The sequence below is a fragment of the Bos indicus x Bos taurus genome, chromosome 3 (genome assembly GCF_003369695.1).
Source record: "Bos indicus x Bos taurus breed Angus x Brahman F1 hybrid chromosome 3, Bos_hybrid_MaternalHap_v2.0, whole genome shotgun sequence".
NCBI classification, from domain to species: domain Eukaryota; kingdom Metazoa; phylum Chordata; class Mammalia; order Artiodactyla; family Bovidae; genus Bos; species Bos indicus x Bos taurus.
Genome location: NC_040078.1, coordinates 70287486 through 70308280, shown reverse-complemented (window position 1 = coordinate 70308280; position 20795 = coordinate 70287486). Strand labels below are relative to the sequence as shown.

Below are 20795 nucleotides of genomic sequence, written 5' to 3'. Positions count from 1 at the left end.
TGTTGTGATCCACATAGTCAAAGGCTTTGGCGTAGTCAATAAAGCAGATGTTTTTCTGTAACTCTCTTGCTTTTTCTATGATCCATGGATATTGGCAAATTGATCTCTGGTTCCTCTGCCTTTTCTAAAACCAGCTTGAACATCTGGAACATTCACAATTCACATACTGTCGAAGCCTGGCTTGGAGAATTTTGAGCATTACTTTACTAGCATGTGAGATGATTGCAATTGTGTGGTAGTTTGAACATTCTTTGACATTGCCTTTGTTTGGGATTGGAATGAAAACTGACCTTTTCCAGTCCTGTGGCCACTGCTGAGTTTTCCAAATTTGCTGGCATATTGAGTAGCCAGCAAATTTTGTAGCACTTTCACAGCATTATCTTTTAGGATTTGAAATAGCTCAACTGGAATTCCATCACCTCCACTAGCTTTGTTTTAGTGATGCTTCCTAAGGTCCACTTGACTTCAGACTCCAGGATGTCTGGCTCTAGGTGAGTGATCACACCATTGTGGTTATCTGGGTCATGAAGATCTTTTTTGAATAGTTCTTCTGTTCTTGCCACCTCTTCTTTATATCTTCTGCTTCTGTTAGGTTCATATAATTTCTATTGTGCCCATATTTGCATGAAATGTTCCCTTGGTATCTTTAATTTTCTTGAAGAGATCTCTAGTCTTTCCCATTCTATTGTTTTCCTCTATTTCTTTGCACTGATTCCTGAGGAAGGCTTTCTTATCTCTCCTTGCTATTCTTTGGAACTCTGCATTCAAATGGGTATATCTTTCCTTTTCTCCTTTACCTTTAGCTTCTCTTCTTTTCTCAGCTATTTGTAAGACCTCGTCAGACAAACTTTTTGCCTTTTTTGCATTTCTTTTTCTTGGGCGTGGTCTTGATCACTGCCTCCTGTAATATGTCACTAACCTCCAGCCATAGTTCTTCATACATTAGATCATAAGAAAGTCATAAACCTTGCCATCTAATGTTGAACCCATTTGAATGAAAAGATAACAAAATGTTTTAAAATTATAGATCTGATCAAGTCAAGAACACAGATTTCCCATAATAGTTGAGAAAAACAATAAACCTGTACACTTTTCATTTCACAAATCCAGAGGGAAAACCCACTTTTTTCCAAGTGACATGATTCTAGTTGAATGCTTCTATTAGTCCATGTATCACCTAATTAGAGCCCATATTATGTGCAGATTATTTTACAGAAAGCTGTCTACTTTCATAAATCCAAGTAAACAATCTAGTTTTCTGATGTGGAAATAAATGAAATAATAATGTCAATGTTGCTACTGAACTTTAACATTCTACCTTTTGGGTCAGCAGTTTGCTAAATTGTACAAATATTCTAGATTATATTCCATGTACCAGAATTGAACAATGAAATCCAAGATCAAACTTTTGAATTATTTTATTAAAGAGCTTCAAATGTATTTTAATAGGAGTCCTAACTCACATATGTTAAAATCATTTTGAAAATGTAGGGGGTCTTAATGTTATAATTCTAGGGCAGAGGTTGGCAAACTTTTTCTGTGAAGGGCCAGACAGTGAATCCTGAGGGCTTCGTGGGTCATAAAGTCTCTGTTGCAGCTACTTAACTCTGTTCTTGCAGAGCAAAAGCTGCAACTGAGAATATGTAAATAAATAAGCATGACTCTTTTCAATGAAACTTTATTTTCTGGAACTGTAATATGAATTTAATATAATTTTCATGAGTTATCATATATTCCTTTGATTTTTTTCCAATCATTTAAAAACAAAAAAAATATTATCTCACAGGCAATACAAAAAGAAAAGTGGTAGACCAGATTCAGCCTGTGGGCTGAAGTTTGTCAAACTGTTCATCAGAGTTTTTAACTTATTCTAAGCTAATATCCCTTGCTACTTCCCCATATTCAGCATGCTTTTATCCTCCTCCATCCCACCTTCAAAATCCTATCTAACCTTTAAAGTCCTCAAATATGTCCTTCATGAAAACTTTCTAAGTGTTCTTTATCAAATGGGCCTTCTCTTCCTTTGAAACTTTCATTTGTACTTTCTCTGGTTTTTATACATGACTACTGACCTTGTCCAGTTATGTATATGCCAAGCCTTCCTCTTAACATTTTGTGGATGAAACCCACTCCAGTTCAGTTCAGTTCAGTCACTCAGTCATGTCCGGCTCTTTGCAACCCCATGGACTGCAGCACGCCAGGCCTCCTTGTCCGTCACCAAGTCCCAGAGTTTACTCAAACACATGTCCATTGAGTCAATGATGCCATCCAACCATCTCATCCTCTGTCGTTCCTATTCTCTCCTGCCTTCAGTTCTGTCCCAGAATCAGGGTCTTTTGAAATTAAACCGTCTCTTACACATTTCTTGTTGATCATGGTGCATGGCAGAAGGTTAATGATGATGGTTGAATGGAAAGATAACTATTTGACATCAGTTCCTGGATATGGGCCCCAGTGGTTTAATAACAGCTTTTAAGTTTCTAAAAAAATATTATAGACATTAAAAGTATTCATAAGATTTAAAACATGGACGGATTTTAGCAATATTAAAATGTGACAACAAATTTTACGTCGGAGTCAAAAAGAATGCCCACCATGTTGGTAGAGAAGATAGATGGAGAGATGGGAGAGATATAAGGCATGGGGTGCTATGTGAGAGCCAACTATCCACAGGACACAACTTAGTCCTTTAACTGTCCTCCTAGAGTTGAAAAAAGTATCAGACCTTCCACTGCCTGTGGTATCAGGGCCTGATTATCCTGGGACACGTCTTAAGACTTTCAATGTCACATTGAACTTCTTATACACCCAGGAAACCCCTGGATCAGAAAGTTACTCAGCTTCAGACAACTCAAAATGAAGTTCGGAGATTTCTACGAAATCTTTAAATTTTCATTTAACTTTAAATTCCTACTGCACAGATGCAATAGGAAATGTTCAGAAACTGGAGCCACTCTCCCTAAATTCACATTCTAGGAATGTTTCTTATTATCTGTGTGATCCTTGACATCTTACTTAACCTCTCCAAACCACAATTTTGTCATCTGTTAAAAAAACAGACAATGACAAGAGAACCTAACTCGTGGGGATTTGGAGCATTGTGAGGATTAGGCAAGTTTCTCTAAGTACTTAGCACTATTACATAGAAATCATCTATCAGTGTTAGCTATATATACAGATGACTGCATATTTAGAAAAGAACAAATAGCATTGCTAATATTAAATAACCTCTAAGAAGCCACGCATACCCTTGCCTTCAGACATGTATTTTATTTGATTTTTGAGATAGAACTGCCATAGGAAGGAATTACAGAAAATAGGAGACAAGTTATATAAGAATTATCAAGTAATTTTTTAAATGCAGTAGAAGGAAAACAGCAAGCTGAAAATACATGTATGGTTATGTGACATAGAGAGAAATAGGAAAAAATTGAATCCTTCCGGCATTATCACAACAGTATTTCCCAAGCTTTGGCAGAATGCAGTGATCAAGATCAGGTTCCATGCACAGGGACAATGGCAGGTCAACTCAAAGGCCGTACTTACCACCTTTATCCACCCTACGGGGACCTGCCTTTTTGTCCTTCACCTTAGCAGTGCTTTCTTCCCAAAGCTTACTCTTCCTCTTTTCCTTTTCTTCCTTGGAAACATGTTCCCTGGACTTCTCAAATAAGCTCTCTGCAATCATTCCAGTTCCTTTCTCTGCTTCTTGTTCAAGAACATTCTCCAAATTTTCCTCTATCAGCAGAGGCTTGGTCTCCACATCTGTTTTTATTATTTCTTGTTCTTCAATTTCTGGAGAATCCTCAGTTGGAAGGTGGGTTTTTCCTGGCTTATCATTTTCACTCAACTCTTGAGAAGATGGACTTCTGACACTTTCATCTGGACTGTTTTCAGCGTTGGTCTCCTGGTCCCCCACTGCAGATTCATCTTCACTAGAACTAGAATATGGGTGACTTCTGGATGAGGTTGATGAAGCAGTTTTTCCATCTATGAAAAATAAAAGTGATGATATCACTGTATTTTCATAAGGGGAAATTTAATAATTATTGTGGGAATTATGTTCATAATTAATCATATTGACATTTTAAATATAGTTTAGTAGATTTGATTCCCTTTTCCCATATATTCCACATACTTATCATGATAAAGAAAAATCTATGTAATCTGTGAGTCTGTAAAAATTTTTAGTAGAAAGTCACATTTGAAAACAAATAGTGTTTATTTTTTGAGAGCCATATCATTGGAAAAAAACTATCTGTTTTGTTATAGAAGAAATGGAATAATCTTTTACTTGTTCAGCAGAAGCATTTATTTCATTATCATCTTGGGTAGCCACAGTATTCTCTGTACATAAAGTTTATATTTTTATCTATTGCAACACCCACCATACTAGTATAGTCTGGTAGCTGAGTATAGTAAAAATATCCATCGTTGTTGTTGTTCAGTCACGCAGATGTATCTGACTCTTTGTGACCCCATGGAGTGCAGCATTCCATGCTTTCCTATCCTTCACCATTTCCTGGAGTTTGCTCAGATTCATGTCCACTGAGTCAGTGATGCCATCCAACCATTTCATCCTCTGTCACCCCCTTCTCCTCCTGCCCTCAATCTTTCCCAGCATCAGTTATCTTTGTATTTGCATAATACCTAGATACTTAATAAATATTTTGAAATAATGCTCATGTGTGTGTGTGCACGCGCATGCGTGTGTGTAGAAGGAAATGTCTTTTTTCGGGTTCCCCAGAAGCAGATGCTGATGAGGATGCACAGGCAAGTGATGAAATGAGAATATGCTCCAGGAGAAGTTCTTCCAGCGTGGGGGAAGCAGGGAAGGGGAGGGAAGAAGTCAATCAAGGGAGCTATTTCAAGCAACATCTCAGCCTCAGCCCAAACTCAGGGGAAACTCTGAAGTCTAAATTATATTAAAATTTTTCCTCCCTGGAGGACTCTGGGCTCACACACTCTGCTCCAGTTAGACATGGCTACAGGCCACCCTGGGGGGACATAAACTCCTTGGCACTTTCAAGCTCTTTGTGCCTCAGGGTGAAGCCAATCCGGTAGCACAGGGCTGTCCTCTGAAGAAGACAGAGGATGCAGAGCTGGAAATGGACACACAGAATCAATAAAAGAGATTCTAGGAGATTTATGAAGTATGCTGATGTGATGCTACAGATACCCAGTCTAGAAACTTACCACAGCCAAAAATGGTTTAGCATTTGCTACCTGCAAACACTTCAAAGTATCTCCAAGACAGTCACACACACACTGACTCTATAAGGAAGATGTGCTGCCTCAATGTCACGGCATACACTGCCATGGGCCAGAAAAATACAAACTTGCCTTTGATTTTTTTAACCAAATAGATCCACGTTATAATTGTTTTTTACAAAATACTTTTTTTTATTTTCCAAATGAAAGAGCCCACACTTACAAGCTGCTTAGCTTTCTTGTTTTCTCTTCTCTGTGTGCTCTGGACTCTTTTTGTCTGTTTCTTTCTTTTCTGCTTGGCAGCTACCCAGATGGCTATAGCAGCTGAGGCAGAGTTTAAGGGAAGAAATACCTGTCTTTACTCTTATCCTCTTTCCTCCAGCCCCAACGGCTCTCCATGACAAGGTTTAGCATTTTAAGTATAGTCACTGAGACATATCAGAGTCTCCACAAAGATTTCAGAGATGCTACCCAGCAGTAAAAAACAAACTCCAAAAAGCCTTTAAGCAACAGAACCCCTTAAGTACAATTCCATTTGTTCTTATCACTCAACTACCTTGACAGGCACCAGATGACCACTGTTTCTCAAAGGAGTCACATACTTCAGCGGCTCATTTTTTATCTCTGTTGTATAAGATCTAGATGTGCTGTTTCTCGGTAGGGAATGTACCGATCAAGGACAGACGTTCTCTATCTTATTTGTACTAGTTGAGAAACTTCAGGGACTATGATCTCCCCCTCTCTTCAGTGTGTCTCACATTTGTTTTTTTTTAAGAAAAGAAAAACAACTCCTGTTTGCTAGTGGTTTGATCAGTGGTTTTCATTAACTGCACAATTAGCTAGGACACAATGTTATATTGATACTTGTTATACATCCAAAAATATCCATATCTATCGTCTGAATGTTGACATGAAGATGCTCATTTTTGGCTCTGCTGCTGCTGCTGCTAAGTCATTTCAGTCGTGTCCGACTCTGTGCGACCCCACAGACGGCAGCCCACCAGGGTCCCCCGTCCCTGGGATTCTCCAGGCATGAACACTGGAGTGGGTTGCCATTTCCTTTAGCTCTGAGTGTTGTTCATATAATTTAAAAAATGAAGGCTCCTCTTTCTTTAGCAGCTTCTATTAATTATTTTATTTCAAAGGCTGAAACGAGCTATGGTTCATTTTTGAGTCAGTCCTTAAGAGAAGAAAGATCAGCAGAATGAATGGCGAGGCTATCTGACCTCCCTTATAAACTCATTTCAGTTTTCAAATTTCTCTCCAACCTCCTTGCATAATCTTGTTTCACTCTCATTTCTTATTTTCATCTTCATACAGATGCTGGGGCAAGGCTTTGCCTACAAAAAAGCTCAAGGTGCTTTAGGGCCATGGAATGGGATTTTCAACACTAATTTTATTTATTCTCTTAGAAATAAAGTTTTTATGTAAAAATTTTTATATAAAGGAAGTTTGAGAGCAGACATGTAAATTGTAATTTTTTTCATCAGGAGGGAAAAAATTTGTCTTGGAGGCATGTTAGGAGACTTCACTGTCTCCTACCTGGAGTAGGAAATGGCAACCCACTCCAGGATTCTTACCTGGAAAATTCCATGGACAGAGGAGCCTGGTGGGATACACAGTCCATGGGATCTCAAAGAGTCAGACACAACTGAGCAACTGAGCATGCACTGCCTCCTACCAAAATTCCATTAGTCTCTTCAACGCTCCTTTAGGTACTGATGCTAAGAATTTACCCTTGGTCTCCATGGTAGCGACCTGACTTGCACGCATTCCCTAAGTCCTCTGCCAAAACCATCATGTTTGGTGCCACAGCTCTACCTCCTAAGAAGGATCCCTAACTTGTCTCTCTCCACATTCAATCAACCCCACATCCCTTCACTATCTTTTCTCTTCATGTAATCATAACTACACAGTGATAATAATTTCTTCTTTTACATCACTATTTTGCACATAAGATTGAGAGAAAACACTATGTTTTTCTGTAAAACAACCCTAGGTGCTCCAATCATGACTAAGCTACTCATTACCTACGACTTTGGTTATGCTACTTCTCTAAGCCTCTGTTTTCTTGGCTGTAAATTCTACCTATTGTTCTCAATAAATAATTACAGAAATTACATGATAAAATTAATCTCACCAAATCAAATAATAATTTCTTTATGATTTTTAGTCTTCTTCCCTAATATCATACATGATAGTCAGTTCAGTTGCTCAGTCAGGTCCGACTCTTTGCAAGCCCATGAACCGGAGCACACCAGGCCTCCCTGTCCATCACCAACTCCGAGAGTTTACCCAAACCCACGTCCATTGAGTCGGTGATGCCATCCAGTCATCTCATCCTCTCTCATCCCCTTCTCCTCCTGCCCTCAATCTTTTCCAGCATCAGGGTGTTTTCAAATGAGTCAGCTCTTCACATCAGGTGGCCAAAGTATTGGAGTTTCAGCTTCAACATCAGTCCTTCCAATGAACACCCAGGACTGATCTCCTTTAGGATGGATTGGTTGGATCTCCTTGCAGTCTAAGGGACTCTCAAGGGTCTTCTCCAACACCCCAGTTCAAAAGCATCAATTTTTCAGTGCTCAGCCTTCTTTATAGTCCAACTCTCACATCCATACATGACCACTGGAAAAACAAAAGCCTTGACTAGACCAACCTTTGTTGGCAAAGTAATGTCTCTGCCTTTTAATATGCTGTCTAGGTTGGTCATAACTTTCCTTCCAAGGAGTAAGTGTCTTTTAATTTCATGGCTGCAATCACCATCTGCAGTGATTTTGGAGCCCAAAAAATAAAGTCAGCCACTGTTTCCACTGTTTCCCCATCTATTTGCCATGAAGTGATGGGACCGGATGCCATGATCTTAGTTTTCTGAATGTTGGGCTTTTTCACTCTCCTCTTTTACTTTCATCAAGAGGATTTTTAGTTCCTCTTCACTTTCTGCCAAAAGGGTGGTGTCATCTGCATATCTGAGGTGATTGATATTTCTCCTGGCAATCTTGATTCCAGCTTATGCTTCATCCAGCCCCGCATTTCTCATGATGTACTCTGCATATAAGTTAAATAAGCAGGGTGACAATATACAGCCTTGACGTACTCCTTTTCCCATTTGGAACCAGTCTGTTGTTCCATGTCCAGTTCTAACTGTTGCTTCCTGAGCTGCATACAGGTTTCTCAAGAGGCAGGTCAGGTGGTCGCGGTTTCCCACCTCTTTCAGAATTTTCCAGTTTATTGTGATCCACACAGTCAAAGGTTTTGGCATAGTCAATAAAGCAGAAATAGATGTTTTTCTTGCTTTTTTGATGATCCAGTGGATGTTGACAATTTGATCTCTGGTTCCTCTGCCTTCTCTAAAACCAGCTTAAACATCTGGAAGTTCACAGTTCATGTATTGCTGAAGCCTGGCTTGGAGAATTTTGAGCATTACTTTACTAGCGTGTAAGATGAGTGCAATTGTGTGGTACACTTTGAGCATTCTGTGGCATTGCTCTTCTTTGGGATTGGAATGAAAACTGACCTTTTCCAGTCCTGTGGCCACTGCTGAGTTTTCCAAATTTGCTGATATATTGAGTGTAGCACTTTCACAGCATTATCTTTTAGGATTTGAAATAGCTCAACTGGAATTCCATCACCTCCACTAGCTTTGTTCGTAGTGATGCTTCCTAAGGCATGATAAGTAACATTCTAATAAATCTTTCTTGTGATTTCACCCTGTACATTATATTATGAATAGTAGTCACAGTCACCATTTAATGAGTAAAATAAGACAAAACTTGATCATGATTATGCACCTACTCTACACCAAGCAATGAGGTAAGCACTTTACAAGCAATTCATTTAATCCCAAGGAATACTTATCTTCTTTTTCTTGATTTAGAAGGTAAAAACTACAGAAGTTAAATAATATCCACTGTCCATTAGCTATAAAGGAACAACTTTTGTAAAATACTGCTTTTGTAATGAGATGTTTCCCCCCGAGTTCAATCCCTGGGTGTGGAAGATTCCCTGGAGAAGGGAATGGATACCCACACAAGTATTCTCGCCTAAAGAAGTCCATGGACAGAGGAGCTTGGTGGGCTACAGTCCATGGGGTTGCAAAGAGTTGGACACAAGTGAGCAACTAACACTTTCACATTTTCAATGACATGTTTGTATTTGGTGTAAGGGAGAACATATGTCCTCTCTTGATAATGAAATGAGTTCATTATCAGTGCATCAGTAAGATAAATATATACATTACTTTGTAAGGGTAAATATCTAAAATAAATTCAGATGTAGCAGGAGGAGAAGAAGCAAGCTTAAAAGTTCCTCCATATTTAACTTTAATTGGGTTTTCTAAACATTAATATGAATACTTAAAATACTGAGAATATAATCAAATCATGTATCACATTGTGCTGCTTAAGTCTTTTTCAATTTATCCATTAATGTAGTCCACCAGCCATGCATTTCACAAGATTTTATTGAGTGTCTCAATAATATCACTGCCATGTACAAGGCAGATTCAAAACTATAGAGAAGCACCTCATAGATAAGTAATTTATGGGAACTAAAAGATGATGCTGCATTTAAGTATCCATCTGAAAGCCATCCTACTTCAGTGATCCAAAAGTGAAGATAAAATGAGGAATTCTTATAGTTAAGAAAAATTAAAATGTGACTAACCATGCAAAAAAATGCAGATTTCTGACCAAAAGCTGCCTACAATCTTCCCCTAACCCTCTGTTATCTAAGGATTACTGAAGTCCATAGAGTGTGGTTTCAGAGCATATGCAATTTCAACATAGAAGGAGCATCATTCCCTCATATCCATCTCTTCAAGCCCATAGTCAGACCCAGAAAGGAAGAGTGAGATATCTGAAGTATGTCTAGTAAAGAGAATATTTTTGTGACACTGAGATTTTTAAAGTATTTAAGGCCAACTGCTTCAATAGAGTGAAAAATAGCACAAGTGAAATATTATCTTTTTTACTAGAAAAAAATTGCTTTAATTCTTGTTCCTTTCTTTGTGTTATGGGAACAGATGCCGCCTCTCTCTCTCTCCCTCCGCTTCCCCCCGTTCTCTTTCTCATAAGGAGCTACTTAGTCTTTACCTCTTACTCATAGGTACTATCAGCCAAACTGTCCACAAAAGTCTGTTCTCAGCAACATGACACTTTCCCCCTCAACCTTATAACATTTATCTATGACAATGTATTTTCAAGTGGTGAATTAGCTCCCAGGGTTGTCAACACAAATGCAGAGAAAAGGAAGCTGTCATTCTTTTTAAATGAAGGGAAGTCTCACACATCATTCTCAAAGTAGGGTCTTCTCTTAGTGGGTGCTCAGTCCCTGGCACTCCATCACTTGTGAGCCGCTCAGCACAGGGTATTTATCAAGGCAGGCCGATACAATTGTTTGCTGGCAGTTTAAATGGGGCCGACTTGTCACGGGAGTGACAGCCTGGGCAATTGTTTGCCCTCTGGGAACAGGTGCAGGCAGGTTCAAATGAAACGCATCCAAACACTAACAGCAAGATTCTTAATCATGTCAATAAAAAGGATGTACCAGTGTCTAGGATGCAGTGGTCACAATATGCCTCTTAGACTTTTGAAGATGAAATGCTGTCTGGCTTTTCAATAGAGCGTACCAAGGAATCTATTATGTCATTATCATTTTTAATACACATTTCTTGTTTGCCGGATGAAATCTCTAATTCTGATACTCTGCATGCTAAAAAGAATATTTTTGAATAACACAGGGTCAGGTTATCAAAATAATGGGATGGAAAATAAAAGAGCCTGTAGGTGGAAGAAAGAAATGGTAATAAGCAATGAGATTTTTACTTCAGAATAATGGCAAAGATTAAATGTAAATCTCAGGAATGCAAAGGAGCTCTTAAAAAGGATTGTTAAAAAATGTCATTACTGAAAGAAAAATAGTTAACCAGTTTAACTTGGGGCTTTTAAATGTCCCAACATTGTGGACTAGATTCTACATGTTCTGATAGTTTTCGTTACATAACTATTTAAAATATTATGTATTCTATACCTACCTTATGCAGCTAACTCTACACAATGTTTTGAATAAAATTCTAATAATAATCACATAGTGTAAATGTAACTAGATAGCATGGCACTGACAAAAGTATTTTGGGACTCTTGGTGTTAATCAAGTAATTCTTAATATTCACAAAATATCCTTTAGGAAATTGCCTCTGTGAGAAATAACAAAAACAACACTGTCTTAGCTTTTGTAGTATAATTAATCTGTGTGTTATTAATTTGGGTGATTAATTTTAAAGGCAAAATTTAACACACATGGAACTGTAAGTGGAAAATGAATTATGGCATGATAAAGTTTCATAAAATAAAGAGCTCAGTGAAGGCTGTGGAAGTAGGAGAGTCATGGAAGAGGAGGGCAATGAACTGGAAATGAGCAACAGGCCGGGGAGTGGATCAATGGAAGAGAAAGGTAAATTTAGGTAAAATTAAAATTTTTCCATTTTATTTTCTTCTGTTTAAAAGCAAAACAAAATCACAAAACAGAAGCTAAAAAATAGAATAAGATGAAGAGCTCAAGATAAATGCCTCTTTAAAATATACATTCTTAAAGAAACAAAATCCTTTTATTAGAGGCATTTGCATTAATTTTAGACAAGTAGATGTTGACTGATTTGGAGAAACGTTACATTGTTTTTCTCCAAAATCCAGGCTCTGAATTTTGCATCTTGGCTCCACCACTTTCCAGCTGTGTGAGTTACTTAATCTCATTATTTCCAAGTTTCTTTACTTGTAAAATGGAGGCAAAAAGTACCTGCTTTTTTAAAAGTTGTTTGAGGTAAATCAGATAATTCATGTGAAATAGTTAATATGAGCTCGGCACAAAATCGAGTCTTATAAACAATACCTATAGGATTCTTTCCTAAACATGGGATTCCAGTTATTTAACTGCAAGCAGTATTCAGTGTTAAAGCTTACTCATCATTGTCAGCTATTCAATAATCACAGGTCTAAATGATTAAAGCTTTCCCTCCAAGTAAAATTCAAGTACTGCATATATCTTTGTCTGCTTGAACATTAAAAAATTATTCGATCTTGGAAGAAATTCATTTGATCCCAGGAGGGAAGTTGATAACACAGCACAAAAATAATCCTCAGATGACCATATATTGAAATAATGTACTGACTCTTGACAAAATCAATAGATGACAATTCCCTACCATCATTGAAGAGATAAAAAATTGAGTTCCTCTTTGTTTTGACTAGATTATATTTATACACAAACACATTTTCAAACTGTTTTCCCGGTTCAAGTATAGTTTCTTTAAAATAGGATTCAGGTGACATCACTTTTCCATACAATTCTTTTAACTTTTTCTATATCATATAGGAATATGAATTAAATTCAACATTTACATTCAAGATGAGAAAAGAAACATATATTAGGCATGCCTAGAAATATAAAATGTTAAGTACTGAGAAATTTAAAAGGCTTAATTTAAGACTTTACTGAAAATTTTCAGTGCCTGACTATTAATATACAGTAGCTCTTTCAACTGTAATTGAAATGGCAGCAAATCTTTTCAAATGTATTGAAAGTTAAAGTCATTCTAGTTTTTCACATTGTGTTTTTTACAATGTGTTGTCACATTGTGCTTTTCACATCGCTTCACTCTTTGCTTTGACTATCAGGAAGTTCAGGATTATTTTAACTCAAGGGTAGTCATGATCCCCTATGCAGCTCCTAGCAAAATTATCTTCTCTCTTACTCTAAATAATTTCTGTTCTTTATTTTATTGCCCTGTGTATGTCTGCATGAAATTTTAGGATAGGTTTTCTTAAATTCTTTCTTGAAGAGGACAAAGTGACAAACTATTTGTTCTTGTGATTACTTCATTACTTAATTTACTCTTATTTTGTATAATTCAAATATATCCCTTGAATTCAAACTTTTGATATTTTTATACAGGAAAAAATTTGAGAGGTGAAAAATGGAGAAAATGGACAGCAATTCAAAAACTCATCATAATGTGACCTCATTTCTCTAGTTTAAAGCAAACTGCATAGACATACACACACTTAAATATAAGAGGCTATTATTATCACTGATAAAATGCCAAGAATGTACCAGGGAAGATATATCATTTATTTACTAAGACCTACATAGCCTTGGCCAAACATTTTCAAGGGACAAAGCCAGAAATGGATTCCTTCTTTGGATATTATCTTAGTAACTTGACATGTTTTTAAAAATCTTAAAAATTCAAGATATGCCACATATAATGAGGGTTTTTTTATCTACCTGAAATATTATGTATTTTCCCTATGAAATTCAGAATCATTTTAGGCTTGAATATTGTACAGGGGAAATTTTATCAATCTTTCCATAAACTGATATACCAGCATCTTGTGTTCAAAGTAAATTAAAAAAAAATGAGCATAAATGAGGGAGAAATTTTCAACTTTCCTTTAATTGAATAGGAACCACTTTTCATTTTCCAAAGCCAAAAGAAATGATCTATATGTGTGTGCACATAAGAGAACACTGAAAAAAAATTTTTTTAATGAGGTAACTTTCTAAGTAAACAGGAGATGTGTCACTACAAGTTTTACCTGACGCCTTGCTGGAAAATCTCAGCAAATTAAAGAGAAAGGATTCCATAATGGGTATCTATGGAAGATGGGGTGACCAGCACCTTCTGGTAAGGGTACCACGTTCTAAACAGTCTTAAAGGAGGCTTATCTCATTAAATATAAGGGAAAGTAGCGACACTTGCTAAACAGCCTATGCCGCATGATAAGCTAAACAACTTGCCTTGTTTATCATCTTCCAATTCACTCTCCGAGCATCCATCACCCTCATCTTTCACATTGTCATCAGCATCTGGTGCCTTCCACAAAGAGGTTTCACTTTCCCTTTCAGGGTCTAAATGATCTTTTTCATCCTCCGAGGGTGACTTCGACATTTCATTCATTTGATCATCAGCCTGTCCTTCTTCATTAGCTTTCCCATCTTGTTTCTCTTCGTCTGCTTCAAAATCTTCTTCATATTCTGAGAAAAGAAAATCTCCACTATGAGAATGAAAATAGAATCCCTAATACTGAGCCCATTTCACTTAATGAGGACTTTGACTCCATTATCCTCTGCTCTCTGGGCCTTTCTGCACTTCTTTTTCACACAATTAGTGAACATGGAAAACTAATAGCAAATGATCAAAGATAGCAATCAGTTACATATACAAGAGCACTGAAGAAATGAAGCTCCAAATGACGAGCCTGAAACCTAATAAAAGCTCATTTACAAATGGACATCGTCATCTACAATAACCAAAATGGACAAGAGAAGGACTCGATAGAAAACAATAAATTAGAAATAAATTAAAAATGAAGAGAACAGGATTATAATAATGAAAGTTAATTTGGAGACCCAGTGAGGTCATATTTTATAGGAAGAATGTTCAAAATATTTGGATATCAAGTTAATGAATAGTGAAGTAGAAAAATTCAATTAATCAAGCCCAAAGGCCCTGAGAAGTAACACTGTGAATAGTAAATTCTTTGAGAGTACCAAATGGACATCAAAAATGCATTATGAAGGATTCTATACCTGGGCTAGAACTGAAATCATATGCATTATTCATTCCTACAATCAATAAAATAATTACATTCCAAGGATAAAAATTCTTATAAAATAGAATATGCTTGTCACAATCATGAATTTGCTTCATTCCCTACAGAAGTGTAACACATCTGCAGCAGGAAAAGGAATCTGTCACATCAGATAAACGCCATCTGTCCCTTGTGGTTATAATTTTTCACCTTTCATATTTAATTATTCCCCTTTTTCTTCCACCAAAAACTAAAAATCTTGAAGTGACAACATGCCAAGGATAGACAGCAAAAGGATTTCATGCAGAACCAATTAAGCAAATAAACAATTATCTTTAAAATAAAGATTACAGGGAAAATAAAGGTTTCCCTTTTTCTGTGTTTTAGTTATTAGATAGTCTGGTTTCTTCTCCAGTAGTGGGGGCCTCTTGGGTAATTACTTGAGAGTAGTCCACTTTGCCACAATGAGAGAAACTTAATTCAGAAATGCATGCCCTGTGCATAAGTAGAAAGCTCTTTCAATGCAGAGAAGGTACGAGGGTCATGTTAGAAGAAAAGTGAAATCAAAAACTGTAACAAAAAAGCAAACAAAGAGAACTCGTGAGAATATTTTCATGAAAGAGAGTTAATATGTAAAAAGAGAAATGCAAATTATCGTAGGACAAAATTATAAAATAAGCAAGAAGATGAAAAATTTGGTTTCTATTGCATAATACAAACAGAAAGTACTAATGAAAACAAATACCTTGATTCAAATATTTCAGGCCAAGTAAGAGGATAACTCCTCACTTGGTCCAGTAAGGTTCTCTTTATTGAGAACTTCCCAGGTGGAAGAGGATAAAATCGCAAGATTAAAGACATTACAGTAATACAGCCCCTGCCTATCAACGGATATCCAATTTTTGTAGAGGAAATAAGACATAGATACACGAGAAATACTGTACTCATGTTTGAATAGTTTTTATACATGACCCTCAGTAAGTCTAGTTCTAACACTATTGGGCTTGATTGCTGTAGATTTTTATATAGGACTCTTGATTAATAATGTGAAATAATGTCAAACAAGTGGAATAGAGTCAAATTTAAGAGAGAAAAGTCATTTGGAGATTGTGGAAGTCTTCCTAGGGAGTAGCTGAAGTTAGCCACAGAACACACACACACACACACAGAAACACATCAGAAACAGGTATTTGCTGCTGGTCATAGGATAAGCAGAGACAGATAGTACATGAATAAATTGCTTCAGTTTCATGAACTATTACAGAGTGGTGAAATATGAGGGTTTTGGAGTCACACTGTCATGTGTCCAGGTACCAAACACAGCTGTGTGATCTCAATTTGTTGAACATCTTTAAGTTTCAGTTTCTTCATTTATGGTATAAGTGGTACCTGCCTCACAAAACTGGGGAATATTAAAAGCAACAATGCTTAAAATGTGCTCAGTATAGTGCCAAGGAAAGTAGGTACCTAACAAATATTGTTTTGTTGTTTTAGTTGCTAAGTGGTGTCTGATTCTTTTGTGACCCCATGGACTGGAGCCTGCCAGGCTCCTCTGTCCATGGGATTTCCCAGGCAAAAATGTTGGAGTGAGTTGTCATCTCCTTCTCCAGGGGATCTTGCCCACCCAGGGATCAAACCCTGGTCTCCTGCACTGTCATGTGGATTCTTTACCACTGAGCCCTCAGGGAAACCCAAATAAATATTAGAGATCAGTAGTAATTGTGATTGACTGGGGAGTGGAGGGAGTTGGTAGTAGCACAGGAGAAATCACACACCTACGTGCTATATTGACAGCAATACACTCTAACGGTGGCACCTGATTAAAATGAGAGAAGTACAGTGTCCACAATTAGGACACAATTGCAGTCATATTATTGAAGCAGAGGAAAAATCCCTGCATCTTTTTGGCAGGAGCTTCAGTGCTTTCTCTCAAATAGGAAATTCAAAGCTGCCCCAGCTTTGTTCTATCATCACAGTTAAACACTAGTCTTCTATTAACCAGGAGCTCTGCATTAGCATCAGAGCTCAAAACAACTCCTTCATCTATCTACTCATGTTTTCAGTATGAATGAACTAGTGGCATGCTTTCTGGATCCCTTTTCATAATTTCTTCTGTTTCTCCATTTCATCTTTATTCTCCCTGAGAATGTAATTAGGTTGTTGTTTACCATCCCCACTAATGAGGAAGCAAGTCAGTGCAAGGTCAACATCAATCCAGCCGCAACTCTGCCTGGCTGACCTCCACACAGGCTTCTTGCTGCCCTGACCATCAGTGACTGTTTTACAGAGAGCTGAAGACTTTATCAGCTTTTTCTCCTTTCTTTTAAATGGAAATGGGCATTTAAAATCCATTAGAAAGACCTTGAGAAAAGCTGTATTACAGGCATAAAGTATGCTACTCATAGCACCATTTTGGTTTAAGAAAAAAAGTACAGAAATTGAACATGGCCCAAATAAACATACCTATATGTCCTGAAATAGATGGGGGAAAAGTGGAAACAGTGACAGACTTTATTTTCTTGGGCTCCAAAATCAGTGCAGACAGTGACTGCACTATGAAATTAAAAGACACTTGCTCCTTGGAAGAAAAGCTATGACAAACCTAGACAGTGTATTAAAAAAGCAGAGACATCACCTTGCCAACAAAGGTCCATATAGTCAAAGCTATCATTTTTCCAGTAGTCATGTACTGATGTGAGAGTTGGACCATAAAGAAGGCTGAGCTCTAAAGAATTGATGCTTTTGAACTGTGGTGCTGGAGAAGACTCTTGAGAGTCCCTTGGACTGCAAGGAGATCAAGCCAGTCAATCCTAAAGGAAATCAACCCTGAATATTCACTGGAGTTGACTTACTGGGTATTAAAGGTAGCAGAGTATGCCACCACACACTATGCCACTTGGGCATAAGGATTATATTGAGCTGAAGGCAACTGAGAAGTTGTAAATAGAAGAGCTCTCAGCCCTCATCCTATTTCCCTAAAAGCAAGGCATAAATTTTTCTCTTAATTAATTAATTTTTTTAACTGTGCTGGGTCTTCCTGGCTGTGAGAGGGCTTTCCCTGGCTGCCGAGAGCGGGGGCTACTCTCTACTTGTGGTGCCCAGACTTCTCATTGCGGTAGCATCTCTTATTGTAGAGCAAGGGCTCTAGAGTACATGGCTTCAGTAGTTGGGATGCACAGGCTTAGCTGCCCCTGATAGCATGTGGGATCTTCCTGGACCAGGGATCAAACCATGTACCCTACATTGGAAAGTGGCTTCTTAACAACTGGACCACCAGGGAATCCCAGGACATAAATTTTTGAAGGTGTCTCCCCTTTCCTCTCTCCCAGGAAGGACAGAAGTTAATCATAGGAGGCAACTCTGATCCTTAACAGCCCAGAGCTGGCACCAAAGAAATCAACATAAATTTCACTGAAACTAGCCCTTATATAATGTTAGTTTCCACATAATATTTGCTTTCCCACAATTTGCTGTCCCTGAAAGCTCAAAGTTCTTTTCCTTTGCCTCGTCACTTCTTGAAAAAAATGTATTATTCTTCTGTTAGATGCCACATAAGCCCAAGTTCTAACCACCACTTTGAGTTACTCAGCTTTGAGTGCTCCCATCCATATGCACAATGCACCTGCTAACACGCTTCTGTTTGCCCTTTTTGATCTCCTATTGGTTTTATTTACATGGACACAGCTAATGAACCTGAGATGGGTAGAGGGAAAGCCATTTTTCCTTTCCTACAGTATGAATCCTAGCTCTGCTACTTTCTCTCTGTATGTCTGAGCCTTATTTTCTTAAAATGGAGAGAGTAATAATATCTACTACATCAAAGGAAAGCTATGACAAACCTAGAGAGTGTATTAAAAAGCAGAGACATTACTTTGTAGCAAAGGTAATGTAGTCCATATAGTCAAAGGTCCATATAGTCAAAGCTTTGGTTTTTCTCATAGTCATGTACAGATATGAGAGTTAGACCATAAGGAAGTCTGAAATGTCTTAGAATTGCTTTTGAACTGTGGCACTGGAGAAGACTCTTGAGAGTCGCTTGGACAGCAAGGAGATCCAACCAGTCAAGCCTAAAGTAAATCAACCATGAATATTTATTGGAAGGACTGATGCTGAAGTTGAAGCGCCAATACTTTGGCCACCTGATGGAAAAGACCCTGATACTGGGAACAATGGAGGACAAGAGGAGACAAGAGTGACAGAAAATGAGATGGTTGGATGGCATCACTGACTCAGTGGACACAAGTTTGAGCAAATTCTGGGAGATAGTGAGGGCAGGAAAGCTTAGCATGCTGCAGTTAATGAGGTTGCAAAGAGTTGGACATGACTTAGTGACTGAACAACAGCAACAACATCAAAAGATGAGGATGTGTGTATATCCATATAAGGTAAAGAGATATATATATACACACACATACATATGTGTGTGTGTGTGTATGTTTAAAGGGGAAAGAAGGGAGGAGAAGGAGGCAGAAGAGGAGGATTAGAAGGAAGAAGATGCAGAGGAAGGAGGAGAGGAGAGAAGGGGAGGGGAGGAGAGGGAAGGCAAGAGAAGAAAAAAATAAAAAAACAAGAAATGCAGACAGGCTCCAGGACCCCAGGCCTATATTTTCACATGTTTTCAGTTATGGAATATTTTTTCATTGTATAATCATACAGGCTGTGCCTTCCTGATGCCAAAGTATCAATTTCATCAAAGCAAATACATCAGTTCAGTTCAGTTCAGTTTAGTTTCTCAGCCATGTCCAACTCTTTGTGACCCCATGGACTGCAGCACACCAGACCTCCCTGTCCATTGCCAGCTCCCAGAATTTACTCAAACACATGTCCATTGAGCCTGTGATGTCATCCAACCATCTCATCCTCTGTCGTCCCTTTCTCCTCCTGCCTTCAATCTCTCCCAGCATCAGGGTCTTTTCAAATGAGTCAGTTCTTCTCATCAGGTGGCCAAAGTATTAGTTTCAGCTTCAGCATCAGTCCTTCCAATGAATATTCAGGACTGATTTCCTTTAGGATGGACTGGTTGGATCTCCAGTCCAAGGGACTCTCAAGAGTTTTCTCCAACACCACAGTTCAAATATATCAGATACTGAAAAAAATAGGCAAAATTCTGTCTCTCCCTGCAGAAGTAAACAGAGCCTCTGCCCATACAGATACAAACTCTTCCCTGACTCCCCTACAAGCACCTCCAACCTCCTGGAGTTAGGCAGCCCTCCTCTAAGACAACTCACACAGAGTGAAAGTGAAAAGTCGCTGAGTCGTGTCCCACTCTTTGTGACCCCATGGACTGTACAGAATTCTTTAGGCCAGAATACTGGAGTGGGTAACCTTTCCCTTCTCCAGGGGATCTTCCCAACCCAGGGATAGAACACAGGTCTCCCACATTGCAGGTGGATTCTTTACCAGCAGAGCCCAACTCAACAAGGGGAGCCCAACTCAACAAGGGGAGCCCAACTCAACAAGGGGAGCCCAACTCACATAGAACTCCTCACAAAACAGTGGAGGAAGGTGATCAGGGAGAGTCCTCCTTGCAACAGAGTTGCCTGAGGATCAAAACTGAGTAACAACATTTAATGGATATTTTTGCAAATTTTCATAATTACATTCTAAAGACTTCAACAAAAGAACAGCAACAACAAAAGAAAATCGTGTCATGCATTACCGTATTTAAATATGTTTTCTTGGTCATCTTCCCAGACATCTTGCCCTGGTTTTTCTTTACATTCCATTTCTTCCACAGCAGTTCTCACTTCACTGAGCCCTGCGTGTAGTTCTTGAGCTGAAACAATAGCTGAAGCTGAGGCTTTGCTCCCCTCCATCTCTCTCCTTCTTGGTATCAGGTACTCTCTATCCTTTCTCAGTTTCCCCTCACCCTTCTTCTGTCCCTCTTTTTTCTCAGCGTTCTTTTCTTTCCTGGGTTTTGGAGAAGTTGTTTTTTTGTCAAGGCCCATTGCAATAATGCACCTAGGAAAAACATTAACATAAAGAGTGATTAATCTT

General features: G+C 38.2%; 1 protein-coding gene across 3 annotated transcripts in view; it reads right to left on the bottom strand.

Moving 5' to 3' along the window:
* Nucleotides 1-20795, bottom strand: part of ERICH3 (glutamate rich 3) — a 120021-nt gene that overhangs the window by 17327 nt on the left and 81899 nt on the right. For all 3 annotated transcript variants that reach the window (XM_027536872.1, XM_027536873.1, XM_027536874.1), the window contains 3 exons: nt 20458-20759; nt 14005-14241; nt 3547-3990 (listed from right to left, as the gene is read on the bottom strand). In XM_027536872.1, coding sequence (XP_027392673.1) covers nt 3547-3990; nt 14005-14241; nt 20458-20759 — 983 coding nt within the window. The remainder of the gene's footprint in view (nt 1-3546; nt 3991-14004; nt 14242-20457; nt 20760-20795) is intronic.